Below are 17,819 nucleotides of genomic sequence, written 5' to 3'. Positions count from 1 at the left end.
CCTTGCCCCGCGCGCCATCGCTCCAGCTACTTAACCCTGCCCCCTTCCCCCGCCGCTCCAGCTACTTAACCCAGCCCCCTTCCCCCGCGCGCCGCCGCTCCAGCTACTTAACCCAGCCCCCTTCCCCCGCGCGCCGCCGCTCCAGCTACTTAACCCAGCCCCCTTCCCCCGCGCGCCATCGCTCCAGCTACTTAACCCTGCCCCCTTCCCCCGCCGCTCCAGCTACTTAACCCTGCCCCCTTCCCCCGCCGCTCCAGCTACTTAACCCTGCCCCCTTCCCCCGCCGCTCCAGCTACTTAACCCTGCCCCCTTCCCCCGCCGCTCCAGCTACTTAACCCTGCCCCCTTCTCCCGCGCGCCGCCGCTCCAACTACTTAAACCAGCTCCTTACCCCGCACGTGGCCGCTCCAGCTACTTAACCCAGCCCCCTCCTCCCGGGCGCCACCACTCGAGCTACTTAACCCAGCCCCTTCTCAGCGCGCGGCTGCTCGAGCCCCGGCCCCTCACCCACGCGCGGCCGTACTAGCGGCCCTGTCCCCTCGTGCGCGGCCGCTCCAGCCCCGCCCCCTTCCCCGCACGCTGCCGCTCCAGTCCCATCCCCTCCTCCCCCCCCCACCCCCCCGCACGGCCACACCAGCCACCGCCCCTTGTGCGCCGCCGTTCCAGCCCCGCGCGTCCGCTCCAGTCCCCGCCCCGAGGCCCCTCCCGCCCCCGCGCATGGCCGCACCAGCCACCGCCGCCCTCAACGCCCCCAGCGCGCGGCCGCTCCAGTCACGCCCCCTTCCCCGCGCGCGGCCGCTCCAGTCCCGCCCCCTTTGCGCGCGGCCACGCGGCGGAGCGAGTTGGGAAGCGATGGCAGCAGATGGACCTCAGCCGGCGAAAAAAATCAAACTGCAGCACCAGCCCCTCAGGTAAAAAAAAAAGGAACAATTCTCCCGCCAAAGGAGCCGGTTAACGTTTCGGTTTAATATTTAAATGGTGTCGGTGGCTGAATCACCGACGGTAGTTTTTAATCATTTTAAACCCAACCCTCCCTTCTGTCCTCGGTGTGCATTTAAATATTGTCTCTCTGCCTTGCCGAGGTGGGGGGGGGGTGAAAGTCGGCCAAAGGGTTTCGCATCACGCGAAAGAAATGTTTACAGTGAGGGTCCTTGCTTTTGAGGAAATTTTAGACCATCTTCTCCCTCGAGGACGCGTCCTCGCGCCTTGTGGGAAGTATTTGTCTCCACGAGCCCGCTCCCCGTTGAGGAAAGATGATTTTGCTTTCGTGCTTGTTTTAACTTGTTCGCCCAGAGCTTGCGATGATACTTCACGTCGCCGGCTGTCGTGCTGACTGCATCAGGTTTATTGGAAACCTGACCACGTTGGCTGGGGCAGACTTTTTTTTTAATTCCTGCTTCTACTTTCGGCCCCCGCCTCCCGCGCTGACTTTCAAGGTCACAAAGACAAAAATCCGAACCCACTTTTCCGGCTCTCCGAAGGAAACCTGGAGAACGCGCCGGCCGGTTTGGGGAAGTCGGCGAAGGAAATTCCGCGGTTTTGGGCACGTTTCAGAGTTTGCGTCGCAAATGCAATCGTGAAACTTGACTTCAGTCGGTGATTAAAAGCTTAGAAACTTTAAAAAAAAAACTGCGGATGCTGGAAATCCAAAACAAACAAAAAAAAAACCCTGCAAAAACTCAGGTGCAGATGCTGGAAAGACGAAACAAAAAAAAAAAAATCTGGAAAAACTCAGCTGCAGATGCTGGAAATCCGAAACAAAAAATAAATAGAAAATACCTGGAAAAACTCAGCTGCAGATGCTGGAAATCCGAAACAAAAAATAAAAAAAAAATACCTGGAAAAACTCAGCTGCAGATGCTGGAAATCCGAAACAAAAAATAAAAAAAAAATACCTGGAAAAACTCAGCTGCAGATGCTGGAAATCCGAAACAAAAAATAAATAGAAAATACCTGGAAAAACTCAGCTGCAGATGCTGGAAATCCGAAACAAAAAATAAAAAAAAAATACCTGGAAAAACTCAGCTGCAGATGCTGGAAATCCAAAACAAAAAATAAAAATACCTGGAAAAACTCAGCAGGTCTGGCAGCATCAACAATGCTGCCAGACCTGCTGAGTTTTTCCAGGTATTTTTTATTTTTTGTAATTAAAAGCAACCCAGCCCGAACCGTTGATTGCGTCTTGCCAGTTGTTGCTCTTAAACTGAGACTTTTGACAGATGAACGTTGCAAACTAATCAAATCCCTCCTCAGCAAAAAAAATGCACTTCTTGTTCCACAATCACTACTATTGCTCGATGTAAGCAAATTAATAGGCCCAAAAAGAATTCGGATTCGCCACTTTACCGCAGAGGATGCATGCTTGAGTCCATTGGTGGATTATACGGAGTTATTGAACCCTGCCACAAGTCACTGACTTGGGATCTCCTACTAATCCTCATGTCTCTCATAACTTTGTTTTTGACTTCCAGTACATTTCACCATGTTTGTTTAAACAAAAAACTGGTGGTTTATTGGAATGAACATGGCTCTCTGAGCGTTACATGGTACTGAGTTAAATTGTCTGTTTTATAATAGGGAAAGCACATTTACGGTTTCGGTACTGCATGGGTCCAGGGGATTAGTTGGTTTATTAACCTGTACAGATGTGTCATCATGAGCTGAGGTAACAAATTGCAACAATGAAACAATTTATAATCCTATAAGAAATGAAAATAATCTTAAATGTGACTCTGCCACTCTCCGTTTCTGTTTTCTTGGTCATATTTATGTGGGGTTTTATCAATGTTACTAAAGCCCTGGAGGTTGAATTATTGTAGGTGAAAAGTGGCTTTTCAGTCTTGAAAGGAAATCTTTGAGATAGCATGTGTCATGACACAGCAGTTGGTAAAGCTGAGTTATTTAAAATCCCAGAGGGAAACTTTAAACAACTCTCATAACCTATATTTTTAAGTGGTATGTTTGAGATGCAGTTCTAAATTCAGCAATCAGATCACCAGTTCTTGAGAGGTTTTACATCAAACTACATGAGACAGGTATTAATTTACACAAGTTAAATATATACACATGGCTATAAATTACTACTATCATAACTTTTAACAAATTCCCAAACTAACCTCCATTAAGTCAACAGCAATCCATAGACTTTAAGCAGACACCAGGCAAAGCATTTTCACCTGACAAATTCAAAATGTGGTTCCTTCGCAGGCACAGTGGTAGGCTTACAGGCTTTGATGTTACATGCCTCGGCCCTGCACACATGAAACTGCTACCTGTTATACCCAGCACATCTTATTAAATGTGAATTCTCATTGTATCATCAGCCCCTTTGAACTTCACCTCTTCTAACAATAAAACCTTCATAGTAGTCTCTGCTAGCTAGGTACCAGATTTCACTCCTCTTCCTGAATACTCTATTCAACAAAATGCTAATGCACTATACCTCTCTTACATCTCAAAACTGGTATATATCAGAGCACCCAGACTAGCTGGCTTTAATCTAACTAAGACACACCCATAGACTAACCCTGTATGTTTTAAAAAAAAAATTCCAATGGCATTATATACATTAATAGCGTCATGACAGCATGTCAGATATTAAGATGGCTAGAAGATATGAAACGGTATAGAAAAAGTAAATGCAGAACATAACTTCATGGTGTGCTATGAAAACACGATGAGGTTGCACAGGTTTGAATGGAAGGCAAATTTAGGATAGGTTTCAGGCAAAGAGTCATTAGAATGGACTTCTATGTAGAGTCGTGTAGGTAAGCTTTTCTGTACCTTTGAGACATTGGACACATAAGTTAGGCTTTTCTAGATGATTAGGTGAAAGTGGATTTCATTTGTACTTGTGCTGTGATTCCTGCTGGGGTATGGTCCAATGCCCATTATGTCAAATGGGCTTAGACTAACTGCAGGCAAGTATCACAGCACAGGCCAAACCCTGTCCAATTCTCACGTGGCAAGCACGTCCAGGAGGGGTGGGTGGATGGTGCTTTTTGCAGAATGTGTGGCAAATTTTTACTTGCCTAATGCAGGGACATGACAGGCAATTGCAATTCCTTTACGCTACCCAAATTGAGATCTACCAATGAGCACCAAAGAATTATTCAACTTTGATTAATATGGTTCAGCTATCTGCTTCCTTTGCTAACATTAGGAACTTCTTATGATATTATGAGGTGATGTTCTTTGAGGGAAGAGGAAGAAGTTGAAAGCATAGTGTTGATGTCTTTTCGAGATTATTGTGTTGTGCGCTCAGTTTGTGCTCATGTCTTTTCCTCTGGTTAACTGTAATATCTCAGCTGTGTAAAATAAACCTGGAATGAAAAACAGTTCTGAGTAAGAACAGATAAGAAGAAAGGTGCAATGAAAGACAATTAAAATGAGTACAATACTTCTGGTTCCAAGTACTCTCTATAAAGAAAGAAAACAGGGCTGGCATTTATTGTAGATACCTTGTTGACCTAAGAAGCTGGTGATAATGGATTGCATCAGAGGACAGTTAAGAGAACCACACTGCTGTTGGACAGGAATCACATGTAGGCCAGACAGGGTAAAGATGGCATGTTTTCTTTCCTAAAAAGGCATTAGTGAGCCATTTGGGTTATTATGACACTCCAATAATGTTATAGTCTCTTGTACTAATACCAGCCTTTTACTTCTAAATTTCCAATTCTCAAACTGCTATAATGGGATTTGAACCCATGTTCTCTGGATTTTAATCCAGGCCTCTTGATTGCTAATTTATACACTTCAATTACCTACTTTGTTATATTATAATTAGCTCGGGCCAGTGGAGTACAGTGAGTGCACATGCTCTTAACAGTACACAATCATTATAAAAGTGCCTTTTAAAAGAAATGTTCCATTTACATGTTCGTGCTGTACTTCATTCAATTTGTCTGGTTTAAAAAAAAAACCTAATGGCCTGGATTTTGCTGTAGTAATGACACAAAAACTTTCAACTTTCAACAGCATTACTCCACTGAAACTGACAGCAACTTCGGGAGTTCACACATGCACTCAATAAGGTGGAAATTGAGAAGTTACTGTCAGTGATTCTACCCTTCTCCAGAGGGTGTGCTAACAATGTAGAATGATGTTAGCTTCTCAATGAAAATAGACAGGTAGATATTTAGAAGGCAGACTTTGTCAGAAAGGTCAACATCTGAAAAGTTAACCAGTTACCTGCTGTGCATTACCACTACTTTCTGCAAAATATTTACAGTTCTGTAATTATTCCTTGGTCTGTTTTATGTCTCTGCCATTTCCTTATTCTCCATTATAATTTCCCCTGTTTCAGCTTTTAAGGGACCCATGTTTACTTTGTTTATTCTTTGTTTACATAATCATAGAGACTCTTGCAACTTGTTTTTGTATTTTTAGCTAGTTTGCTCTCACATTCTATTTTCTCCCCCCTTATTTTTTTGGTGATCTTTTACTGGTATCTAAAGCTCTTTATTCGCAGGGTTCCGACTCTGATTGGCAATATCATAAGTTTCTTTTACCAATACTATCCTTAACCTCCTTATGGATCTCTTCCCGTGGAATTTTTGTTTCTCAATGGAATATAGATGCTTGGGAATTTTTGTTAAATGTTTGCCATTGTTTACCTACCAGCATACCTTTTCATTTACTTTCCCAGTCGACCTCAGCTAACTTGCCCTCATCTATGTAATTGACTTTAAGTTCCACACTCTAGTTTTGGACTTAGGTCACAGTCAAACTCAAGGTAAAATTCTATCGTATTATGATCACACTTTCCAGAAGATTTATTGCTATGAGATTACTAATTAACCCTGTCTCATTACACAAGACAAGATCTTAACTAGCCTCTTCGTGATTGGTTCCATGACATATTGTTCTAGGAAACTTTTTGATGCATTCATGAACTCGTCCTCCAAACTATTTCAGTCTTTGTGAAGATTAAAATCCCTTATGGTTTTTGCATTGCCTTTGTGACAAGCTCCTCTTATTTTTTGTTCAATATTCTTTCCAACAATATAGCTTCTGTTAGAGGGTCTATCAACAGCATCCACCAGTGTTTTCTGATGCTTTTTATTTCTTATCTCTACCAAACTGATTCTAACTCCTACTCTTCCAAGACACGATTCTTCCTCACTTGCCTCCTTATGTCAACCTTTATTCTTATGTTACCTTTACTCCTTTTCCATTTTGTCTTTTTTCAAAACATCAAATACCCTGGAATATTTAGTTCCAACCTTAGTCACCATGCAACCAAGTTTCTGTAATGGTTATTAGATCAAACCCATTTAACTCTGTGCCATTAATTCATCTATATTGTTACGAATGCTTTGCCCTTTCAGATAAAGTACCTTTAATTTTAATTTTTTTCTTTTACAATTTGATGTTATTCACTGCACTATTACCATTTTGTTCCTTCCTGGCTCGCTTCTCATCTTTACTCAAATTGCTGCACTGCTCTGTAGCCTTGACTTTTCTCTTTAGATTTATAAATTTCCTGTCACTTGAACCCACCTTCCCACTTGTTAGTTTAAGGCCCTTCCAGGACACTTGTCACAGGCCAGTTTAGGTGGAGCCCTTCCCAACGGAACAGCTTTTCCCAATAATGGTACCAGTGCCCCACGAATCAAAACTCAGGTCATGCAAAATCTCTGCTCTGTTTGACTCTCTGCCAATTTGAACATGGCTTAGGTAGTAGTCCAGAGATAATTCCCTTTGAGGTTCTACTTTTTAATTAGGGCCTGAGCAGTACCTCATTCTACCTGTGCCATTGGCTTCTATGTTGGTTATTACAATTGGACCCTCCCTGCCCCCACTTCAAGCTCTTCTCCAGCCACAAGAAGCTGCCTTATATTCTGGCACTGGGAAGGCAACACAACCTTCTCAACTCCTGGTTGCTGCTACAGAGAACAGTATCTATCTTCCTGATTTAACTGTCCCCTATCACGATCACATTCCTTTTCACTCCCCCCACTTGAATGGCTTCCTGTACCATGGTGTCGTAGCCAATTAACTCACTCATTTTGCACACTTTGCCCTTATCCACATCAACAGCAAGGACTGTGAACCTATTGAATAATGACAAAAGCTGAGGCTCCTCCAGCACTGCATCATTAGAGGTTTTAATTTATTGAGTTATTTATTTCAACAGACAATTTTAATTGCACTTCACATAATGCTTCATCTATGGTTGATTAAGTCTTGATGAGAATTTAAACATGTTGGGGCAGGTAGGTAAGTGTATTCTAAGAATGTTTGAAAATAAGAACAATAGTGTACAATTAAGAACATTTATGGCATGGTCTTCTGTGTATTGTGTTCTAGGTTCCCCAATTTATAATACAGAATTCTCAATTCTTTTGCTTCTGAGGCGCCCATCCCTGTTATAAAACCCCAGTAATGAGTGCACCTTTTTTTCTGTATAAAAATTAGCTATACAATTAAATATATATTATTTTTGTTTTACGTAACATGAAATTTGTTGCTGGTACTGAGTAATAATTCTGTAAAATGTGGAGGTATCTTACACAAAATTATTAAAAGAATGGGAAATGATTAACTGAAAAGCCAAAAATGCATGCAGGGACCAAGTCTGAAATGAGAAACGGTTAATCAGAAAACGGGGAAATGATTAATCAAAAAATTGTAAACAATGTTCAGAGAAAACATCTGAAAAGGGGATTGGGTAACCGGAAGACGGAAAGGTGCAAAAATTAGTAAATAGCGGGAAATAATTAACTGTAAGTAGAAAAAAAACTTGCAAAGACCAAGTCAAAAATGGCAAATGTTTAACCAAAAAGTGTGGAAATGATAAGCCATAACATGCAGAAATTAGTAGAAGTGGGGGGAAATGGTTAAAAAGCTAAAAATAATTCAGACACCAAATCTGAAGAGCAAAATGCTAACCGTGCTTTTTTGATTGAGTGCTGCCCTCTGCAGGTAGGAGCCTGGAGATTACCTTGGACCTTATCTGATTTGTGTGACAATGATCTGACATGTTTTGTTCTGGAGTTCTGAGTCTGACTTCCCCCAGGAGTGGCTAATTGAAAAACACAGTAGTTGTAACATGCTACTTTGCTGCACTCACCCCAATCAAGCAAGGTAAGAGGATGAAGCATCGACTCCACTACCAGTCGGGCAAGTTTTTCAGTCATAACTTTGGAACGGAACGTCTGATTACCTCTGGGTCAGTAGCAGGTGAAGGGAGGGCTTGCTGTGCTTGGAAGTGCAGTAGCTGGTCTGTGTGGGTGTGCATTTTCTGGGTGGAGTGACAGTATTAAAGCAGAAAATTGCTTTATGACTGATAAATCCAGGGATGTGCACAACTGACTGTCTTGGATAGATCATTTCGGCTAGCCAGAGTGAAGGGCACCCAATGATACTGGATCCAACCTGTTCGGCCACTCTAAAACCTATCAAGGCTGACCTGTTAAGACTGCAGGGATCAAAAAAAACCTTGCTTTTATATAGAGTTTTTCACAACCACTGGACGTCTCAAAGCGCTTTACAGCCAATGAAATACTTTTGAGGTGCAGTCACTGTTATAATGTAGACAAGACAGCAGCTAATTTGCTGGCTTAGCAAGCTCCCACAAACAGATAATGACCAGATAATTTTTATTTTGTGATGTTGATTGAGGGATAAATATTGGCCAGGACAGTGGGATTAACTCCCCTGCTTTTCTTTGAAATAGTGTCATGGGATCTTTAATATTCACCCGAGCAGGTAGAGGGCCTTGGTTAAACGGCTCATCCGAAAGGCAGCACCTCCGATAGTGCAATGCTATCTCAGTACTGCATTGGAATGTTAGCTTTGATTTTTGAACCTGGGACCTTGTGATTCAGAGGTGTGTGTGCTGCCAACTGAGCCACGGCTGACATCTGTGGTTGCACCAGTCACCTTGACTCAGTGATTGATTTTCAGTTCACCAGTCAGCACTCTGGAGTTCCTTGTTTTGAAAACCCTTGTTGCCTGCAATTTTCTAATCTCCTTTATATCAGCAGCACAAATTTGAGTTCATGGCTCAATATAAGGACCAGAAGTACAAAACCAAATGACCATGTTTTTTTTTCTCTCCTCACCCAAAAAATCCATGCATGGATCTTTCAGCTCAGCACCGAGTGATGTCATAAATGATCAGCTGTCCTTTTTTACTAACAGGCAGGCTTCTGTAGAAATCAGTTTGTGTTTAATAATCTAACTGTATTTCTGCATTAAGGGTGCACAGCATGATACATTTTTATTGGAAAACCATGGGTTCGAATATATGAATTTCACAATTATGTCCAACGATGGAGGGACCAATGAAAGGCAATCTGCTATTGTACATTGAGGTTATACAGCGTTCAACTATTTTCACTACTAATTTTGTCAAGAAGTCGAAAGCAGAATTTCAAGTAAAAATGGTTGACAGAAGAAATCATGGAATTGATGGAAGAAAGGAGAAAAGCAAATGGTCAGAATCAGAATTTAACTAACTGAACTGAGAAATAAAGAGAAGCACATAGAGGAGAAAGAAAGTTGGCTGTACAAATACATTTCAATTGAGACAATGAAAAGTGCACATCCAAAGGAAATTCACCAACTTGTTCATGAAATTTCAGGAAAGAAGAAATTTCAGGAAAGAGAACAATTTGTAGCTCCAGTGGATGGTTGAAAGCAAATGATGGTACAATTATAATGCAAAAGGACAAAATCAGGAAAGATGGAATGAATATTGAAGAATAGTATGATGATGACAAGGGACGTCGACTACCAATCAAAAATGAAGACATACCCTAGAAATTTTGAGAGAAGAAGTGGAACTTGTGCTGAAGAAGAAGAATGGGAAAGCACCAGGACCGGATGAAATAACAAAAGGCAAAAGGAAAGCTAGGAACTTAAAACAAAAACTGACTGTTGCCAACAAGATCCACAACACTGGCATTATCCCTGAATATCTAACTAATTCTGTTTTTAATCACTCTGCCAAAGAAACCTGGTGCAATAGAATGCAAGATACATCAAACAATCAGCCAAATGAATCATGTAGCAAAGATCGTCCTCAGAATCCTAATGGCTAGAGTTAGAGAGAAAATTAAATCATAGATTTCAGACACTTAATGTGACTTTGTAGAAGATAAAGGAGCAAAAAATGCAATTTATCTTTTAAAAACCTCGGTAGAAAGAGCCATTGAAATGCAAAATGACCTCTGCCTATGATTTTTTAAAATTTATTCGTTCATGGGATGAGGACATTACTAGCTAGCTAGCATTTATTGCCCACCCCTAATTGCCCTTGGGCAAATGGCAATTAGGATTAAAGGGTGGCAAGTCCACAGGACCTGATGGCCTACATCCCAGGATCTTAAAGGAAGTGGCAGCGGAGATGGTGGATGCATTGGCTATAATATTCCAAAATTCCCTGGATTCTGGAAAGGTTCCAGTGGATTAGAAAAATGCTAATATAATGCCCTTATTCAAAAAAAGGGGTGGGGGGAGGCAGAAAGTAGGAAACTATAGACCAGTTAGTTTAACGTCTGTTGTTGGGAAATTGTTGGAATCCATTATAAGGCAGTAATAATGGGGCACTTGGAAAGTCAAAATGCAATCCATCAGAGTTAGCATGGTTTTATGAAGAGTAAATTGTGTTTGACTAATTTGCTAGAGTTCTTTGAAGACGTGACAAGCAAAGTGGATAATGGGGATCCTGTAGATGTAGTATATCTGGACTTCCAGAAGGCCTTTGATAAGGTGCCGCACAAAAGATTAATACACAAGATAAGATCACACAGAGTTAGGGGTAATATATTAGCTTGGATGGAGGATTGGCTAACCAACAGAAAGCAGAGAGTTGGGATAAATGGGTCTTTTTCAGGATGGCAAGCTATAGCTAGTGGAGTGCCACAGGGTTTGGTCCTTGGGCCCCAACTATTTACAACGTATATTAATGATTTGGATTCAGGGATAGAAGGTACTATAGCTAAATTTGCAGATGACACCAAAATAGGTGGGAAAGTAAGTTGCAATGAAGAAATAAGAAATTTACAAGTGGGTATGGATAGGTTAGGTGAATGGGCCAAAATTTGGCAGATGGAGTTTAACGTGGATAAGTGAGAGGTTATCCATTTTGGTCGGAAGAATAAAAAGGCGACTTATTATTCAAATGGAGAGAAACTTCAGAATGCTTCAGTGCAGAGGGATCTGGGTGTCCTCGTGCATAAATCGCTGAAAGCTAGTATGTAGGTACAGCAGGTAATAAGGAAGGCAAATGGAATTTTGGCATTTATTGCTAAAGGAATAGAGTATAAAAATAGGGAAGTGTTGTTGCAACTGTACAAGGCATTGGTGAGACCGCACCTGGAGTACTGTGCACAGTTTTGGTCCCCTTACTTGAGGAAGGATGTAGTTGCACTGGAGGCGGTTCAGAGGAGGTTCACTAGATTGATTCCTGAGATGCGGGGCTTGTCCTATAAGGAGAGCTTGAGCAGTTTAGGCTTAAACTCGCTAGAGTTTAGAAGGATGAGAGGAGATCTAATTGAGGTATATAAGATGCTAAAGGGGATAGACAAAGTTTACGTGGAGCGGCTGTTTCCCCTTCTGGGGAATTCTAGAATGAGAGGCCATAGTTTTAGGCTAAGGGGTGGTAGATTTAAATCTGAGATGAGGAGGAATTGCTTTTCTCAAAGGGTCATGAATCTGTGGAATTCACTACCTCAGAGTGCAGTGGATGCCAGGACGCTGAATAAAATTGAGGAGATAGACAGATTTTTAATTAGTGATGAGTTGAAAGGTTATAGGGAGAGGGCGGGAAATTGGAGTTGAGGCCGAAATTAGATCAGCCATGATCGTAATTAATGGCAGGGCAGCTGGAGGGGCTGAATTGCCTACTCCTGCTCCTAGTTTTTATGCTCATTGCTGTGGGTCTGGAGTTACATATAGGTCAGACCAGTTAAGAGTGGCAGACTTCCTTCCCTAAAAGAAAATTTATTGATTACAGTAAAGCATTTGATAAAGCCTAATACAATCATCTCATGAAAGTGCTGGAAGCCATCAACAGGAAAGATCTTCGATTCATCAGGAATATTTACTGGAATCTGGTAGCGCCAGTCAGATATGAGAACAAACTCTGATTGGAAAGTGATCGAAAGAGGGGTTAGACCAGGCTGCAGTCTCTCACTGGACTGTTTCTCCCTATACAGTGATTGTATTCTCAGAGGAATTGAAGGGCTGGATGGTATGAAAGATAGGAAGGAGGTTCACCAACAACATTTGTTATGCTTATGACACTACTTATAGCAACAAAGGGGAGACTTGCAACTGATTTGATTAGTTGTTGCAAAGGAAAGTGGTAGATACGGGCTTACACTCGACTGTTAAGAAACATACACTTTGGTAATAGACAAGAAGGATATTCCAGTATGCAACATCACAGTAAATGGAAGCAAGTTAGTTGAATTGATGAACATGTTCTGTCTAGGAAGCACAATAACATCTGATGTCAAAAGCAGTACTGAAATCTGAAAAAGGAATGGACAAGCCAAAAGTGTTTTTACAAAATTAAATAATATTCTAAGAAATGTCAGCTTGAGTCTTGAAACAAGAATCCAGATATTAAAATGTTATGCCTGGTCAGCAATTAATTATGGATATGAAGCTTGGAGTATTGGGAAAGAGGAAGAAAAGAAAATCAACAGCTTTGAAGCTTAAGAAGGATTCTAAGGCTAAACTGAGTGGAGAAAAGAACTAAAAGAAGCATTGAATCAGGCTGTAAGAACAAGAGAACTCTTAAATAATATCAAAAGATGACAAATGGAGTTCTATGGACATCTTATTTGTGTAGTAGGGTTGGAGTGACTGATCACCACTGGAAGGATTAACTGAAGAAGAGCTAATGGCCAACAGCGAAGGAAGCAGTTGGACAACATTAAAGGCTGGTTTAACCAGAACTCCAATAACTAGATCATCCAATGTTGCTATGATTAGAAGATTTGGAAGACCATGAATCTCTGTACCACTTAGCAAACCACTTAGACAACAATCGCTAATTCTGTTGAATTAAAAGCGATCAAACTGGAATAAAAAGTCCTAAATTCAGCTGAGAATTGAAAGAAGTAATTACATACATTTGTTAAACTGCTGCCTGCCACTTGAAGTAGGAGACTCAAAGTCAAACTATACTCAGTTTTAGATTAATTCACAGAGTGAAACATTACATATATATTGCTCACAACTTTACTCATCCACCAGTGGCAGTCAGTGCCTCTTTAAAAAAAAAACCCAAAAATAGCTGGAAAAACTCAGCAGGTCTGACAGCATCTGTGGAGAGGAACACAGTTAACATTTTGAGTCCGTATGATTCTTCAGAACTAAAGAAATATAGAAATGTGGTGAAATATAAGCTGGTTGAGGGGGGTGGGACAGGTATAGCTGGATAGAGGGCCTGTGATAGGTGGAGGCAAAGAAGAGATGCCAAAGATGTCATAGACAAAAGGACAAAGGGGTGTTGACGGTGGTGATAGTATCTAAGGAATGTGCTAATGGTGACATTAAGAGTAGAAAGCAGGTCGAGCAAGTGACAGTCAGTGCCTCTATTTGTGCTCAAGCAATCATCCAATCAATGCTCTCTCCACCTGTATGTACTTAACCTTAATTTAGGTAATTAACATTAGGCAAATTACTTTGGGTTGTGATGATGATACCTGACATTATTTTCTTCTTGGGCAAAGAAGCTTACAGTAAACTCACATTTTTTGAAGACTTTGTTTCAGTCTTTGGAACTTGATAACATTTGTTATGTTTGACAGCCCAGTGTCCCGCAGACGTTTCTTGATCTCATTCATTGATTGAGGTTTGATTCACTTTCTCCTTAAGATGTACAAAATCAATAATACACCCAACTAACTCTGTCTATATAGTACAGCATAATTATCTAATGCATAATATTTTCACCCATTAAAAATGCAGTTGTAGGCCTGTTGTATGACAGTCCATGTTTAATTTTGCCTTTTTAATGGGATGGAAATGTTTTTATACCATGGTCTACTAAAATACAGCCAAATTTAAAAACTTAGTAGTATGAATTTTCATGTTTATTTTTGAGTTCTCAGAAATGCATTCCACTGGCTGGTATAAGAGGATGAGTGTCAGTTCCAGGGTAATACATTTTTAGAATGTATGTAGCCAGCAGGCAGATCATAAATTTTAATGGATGAAAACTGGATACACCGTTCAACAGAAGACTGCAAAGGCAAGATCATAAATCCCACTCAAAACCCAATGCTTACTGCAGATAAAACTAGAATGACCAAGTTTCTTCTACTTTTATTTCTGGTATTAGAATGCACAACCACATGCCTATTGAGATATATATATATATTTTATATATATATTTTATATATATAAAAAAACTAATTTGTCAATTACTCTCCCATTCCGCAAGTTTATTCATGTTTTATTGTATTTTGTTAGATCCTTCCTCGGTATTGAGTCGAATTTGGGTCCACAAATTTTGAAAATGCATATCTGATTCTCAAGAACAAATCACTAATGTTAATTGTGAACAATAGTGATGCCAGCACTAATCCCTGTAAATACTACTTCCTACTTTTCATCTGTCTCATTAGCTATCCTTAAACTCCATTGCCTATTTTTGGTTTTGTGGCCAGCTTGCTATACATCCTGTTTTATGTCCCCTGGCATTCTGACATTAGTTATTTATCTACTTTATGGTACCAAGTCAAAGATCTGTTGAAAATTCAAATATATGATAATTGTCACTGCATTATCCTTTCTGTTATCCTTTCAAATTATTCAGTAAGTTTGGTCAAAGTAACTGTTCAATATTTCTGCCATTTCACTGTCATTACCAGATAGTTTATCTTGTGTATCCTTTGGTGGGCATATCCCTATATTTATTTTTCTTTTGTTATTTATGTGTCTGCAGAATACTTTATTTCTTTTTATATTCCTTACTAATTTATTTTCATTGTCCCTCTTTGCTTTCCTAATTTTTCTGTTATAACTTCCTAAACAGCCTCTTTTGTCATTCTTTCCTTTATTGTCTATGCACTTATTTTGCTTTGGTTTCAGTTTTGACCTTATCTGTTTATTCATCCATGGTGTCCATTGAGATGGAATGAATGGGGATTTTACTTTCAGTGCCATGACGAAGGGCCAAGGCTCATAATGCTGGATTCCACCAAAGCTGGAATAGGTGGAACAGAACATGAAGCAAAATAGGAGGAAGTGATTATATAATGTTAAGATTCTAGGAGTAGGAATGTGGAAAGGGATAAGGAGTCCGAGAAAATGTTGGGAGTAGGAACTGGAGCTTGTTCTCAACAGAATGGGAATGGTAGGGATCACACAGACTAGAACATTAGACAATGGATTTCGAGAGCAGAAGGACCATGGGAGACACCTGCTGTGAGAGAACTGATGAAACTGAAGAAGCAGGAAAGTTACCAATGGGGAACAATGAGAGCTGGATCATCTATTAGCTGCCAAAGCTTGTATCTTGTCCAGGATTGGAAGGGATGTGCTCAAAAAAATATGGAACAGTGATGGGAGTTTGGAAGTCTCTTTCACAAATGGTAATTGATGCAAGATCAATTGTTAATTTTGATTTTGAGATTGATAGATTTTTGCTCACCAAAGCTGTTAAGAGACATACAGTCAAGGCAAAGTCAAACATATGGAGTTAGGCCACAGATTTGCCATGATCCCACTGAATGGCGGAACAGGCTTCGGGGACTGGCCAACTCCTGTTCCTATGTTTTAAAAAGCAGAGTTGAGATCATGGGTTCAAGTAACTAATCTCTTGTGGGGGAACAAAGAAGAGGGAGTTAATTTGTTTGAATCAAGAATTGGTTTTGGTTGTGTACTGTTTGTAACTTGGAGAAATATTTGATTTACTGGCACATGAGCTGCTGTGATGTTTCCTGGGATCCAATGGACAATTCTGGGTCTGAATCACAGTTCTAACGTTTATGTGAGAATATAAAGTTGTATTTCACCTGCCTTGTCTTTTAAAACCAATGTTGTGCTACTGTCTGGAGAAATTGTTCCAAGAGATACATCTTGAGGTCAATTAGATGTTAAATGTTGAAAGAATTTTCTGTAAATTGGCAGCTGCTATGTTCAAGAGATCAGGCTTGCATGTAAATTACTCACTTTCATTTTTCACACTTCAGAGGACTTTGAATTTTGTTGGACATATGCTTGGTGTGAGACTTTCGTATTTAGACTTATACTTCTCCCATGGTCCCGCTCACTGTGCATCTGGCAGCTGAAAGGATTTGGCAAGGTTTGTGAGAGACATGCTCATAGCAGTGGAGTAAGATTTTTTTGATTTATTCCTGGAAATAAATAATATTTCCTTCCCACTGTGGGAGCTATTTTGCTTTCTTCATATTGGACATAAATTTGTGACTGCATCGTGGGGAACCGGGCAGTTCAGGGAAAAATAGCTTAAATAGAAACAATAGGGCATTCAGTTCCTTGAATCTGTTCTGCAATTCATTTAGATCATGGTTGATCAGTACCTCAACTCCATTTATCTACCTTTTATTCCAAATTCCTTGAAACCATTACCTAATACAATTTTGTTAATCTCAGTCAAGATCATGTGGTTGCAAATTTTTGATCAGTAATGTACTAGGTGGTAAAGAAGCATTGTGTTCAATTGTGATCAATTTTAAAGAGAAAGCCAGGGGTACATACTAGCCCCAGACACTTAAACCTGGGCCTGCAGTTTAAGCACAAACCAGACCACAATTGTGCTCTGTGGAGAAGATGAGAGTAACTGAAGGAATGAAAGGAACCTGTCTCTGAATAGTAAACAAACATATAGCTGTATTAATAAACAGAAATGCCTAATTATATTTTGTGTGTTGCATGTTCCAATTAAAAGTCTTAAGTTTTTATAATGGAAAATCCCATAATAAAATGTCCATGTTGCTGTCATCCTTATGATACACTAGGTGGTGCTGATAGGAGTTTCAATGTTAAATAAATGGTTTGAAAAGTCAAATCTTCAGCTTCACATCACAGTTACTATTCTGCAGGATGCTCATATCTATATTTTCTCCACTAATCACAGTTATGTCTGAAAATAATTCATTCATCATTTTATCCTGTAGTAACTAACATTTCTGATATAAAAAATATGGTTTTAAGCAAAGACGGAAGTATAGATATTACACAGCACCTTGATTAAACATATCAATTGAATTGTCTTTGAGTCTTTCAATGCCTTCATTAAAGTGCTTATTTGAAGACTTCTCAGCCCCATCCAAAAAATACTGAAGACTGACTCGCAAGCATGGAACAGTGGCATAAATGTGCATATTACTTATAGGAGGTTCATAAAAGTATTATTTGGTCGTACCTTTCTTTTCCATATCTAATCAATTCTCTTTTGTAAAGATGCCCCACATATTTGAGAAATAAATTAGGTGCTGAAGCTTGTTAGTATTGAGCTTATATATGAAAAAATACACTTAATGTTTTAAAATTTACTTTGTTTTTATTACATACTAATGTAAGGCAGTTTACAAAATCTTGGTCCTAGCCTTTCATAGCAGGTTCCATTGAATTATTGTGTCCCCAGAGTTCAGTGGCAGAAATTGATGCCATTCATTCACATTCCTGATGTTCATCCCTGGTTGGGAGGTCGTGGAGGGAACCAGGGGAAACTTTCATAACCAAACAGCTTTTTGAGTGTGCATTTGTGCTCACACAAAGCTCGTATCTGTAGATGTTAGTGTAGGATAGCTAAAGGAAGATAAGTTATTAAACACTGGGCTTCTACAAGCAACTCAAAGTGAACATTTTAAACTTATACTTTCG

The 17,819-nt window shown here is 40.1% G+C and overlaps 1 protein-coding gene across 2 annotated transcripts in view; it reads left to right on the top strand.

Annotated features, from left to right (window-relative positions):
• The first annotated feature begins 765 nt into the window (after positions 1–765).
• LOC121270828 (adenosine kinase-like) overlaps positions 766–17,819 on the top strand; it is a 227,159-nt gene continuing 210,105 nt past the window's right edge. For both annotated transcript variants that reach the window (XM_041176305.1, XM_041176304.1), the window contains exon 1: positions 766–910. In XM_041176305.1, coding sequence (XP_041032239.1) covers positions 852–910 — 59 coding nt within the window. In that variant the 5' untranslated portion in view covers positions 766–851. The remainder of the gene's footprint in view (positions 911–17,819) is intronic.

This window comes from Carcharodon carcharias, chromosome 28, assembly GCF_017639515.1.
Source record: "Carcharodon carcharias isolate sCarCar2 chromosome 28, sCarCar2.pri, whole genome shotgun sequence".
NCBI classification, from domain to species: Eukaryota; Metazoa; Chordata; class Chondrichthyes; order Lamniformes; family Lamnidae; genus Carcharodon; species Carcharodon carcharias.
The sequence above is the reverse complement of the archived record's forward strand: the minus strand, read 5'-3'. Positions and strand labels throughout refer to the sequence as shown.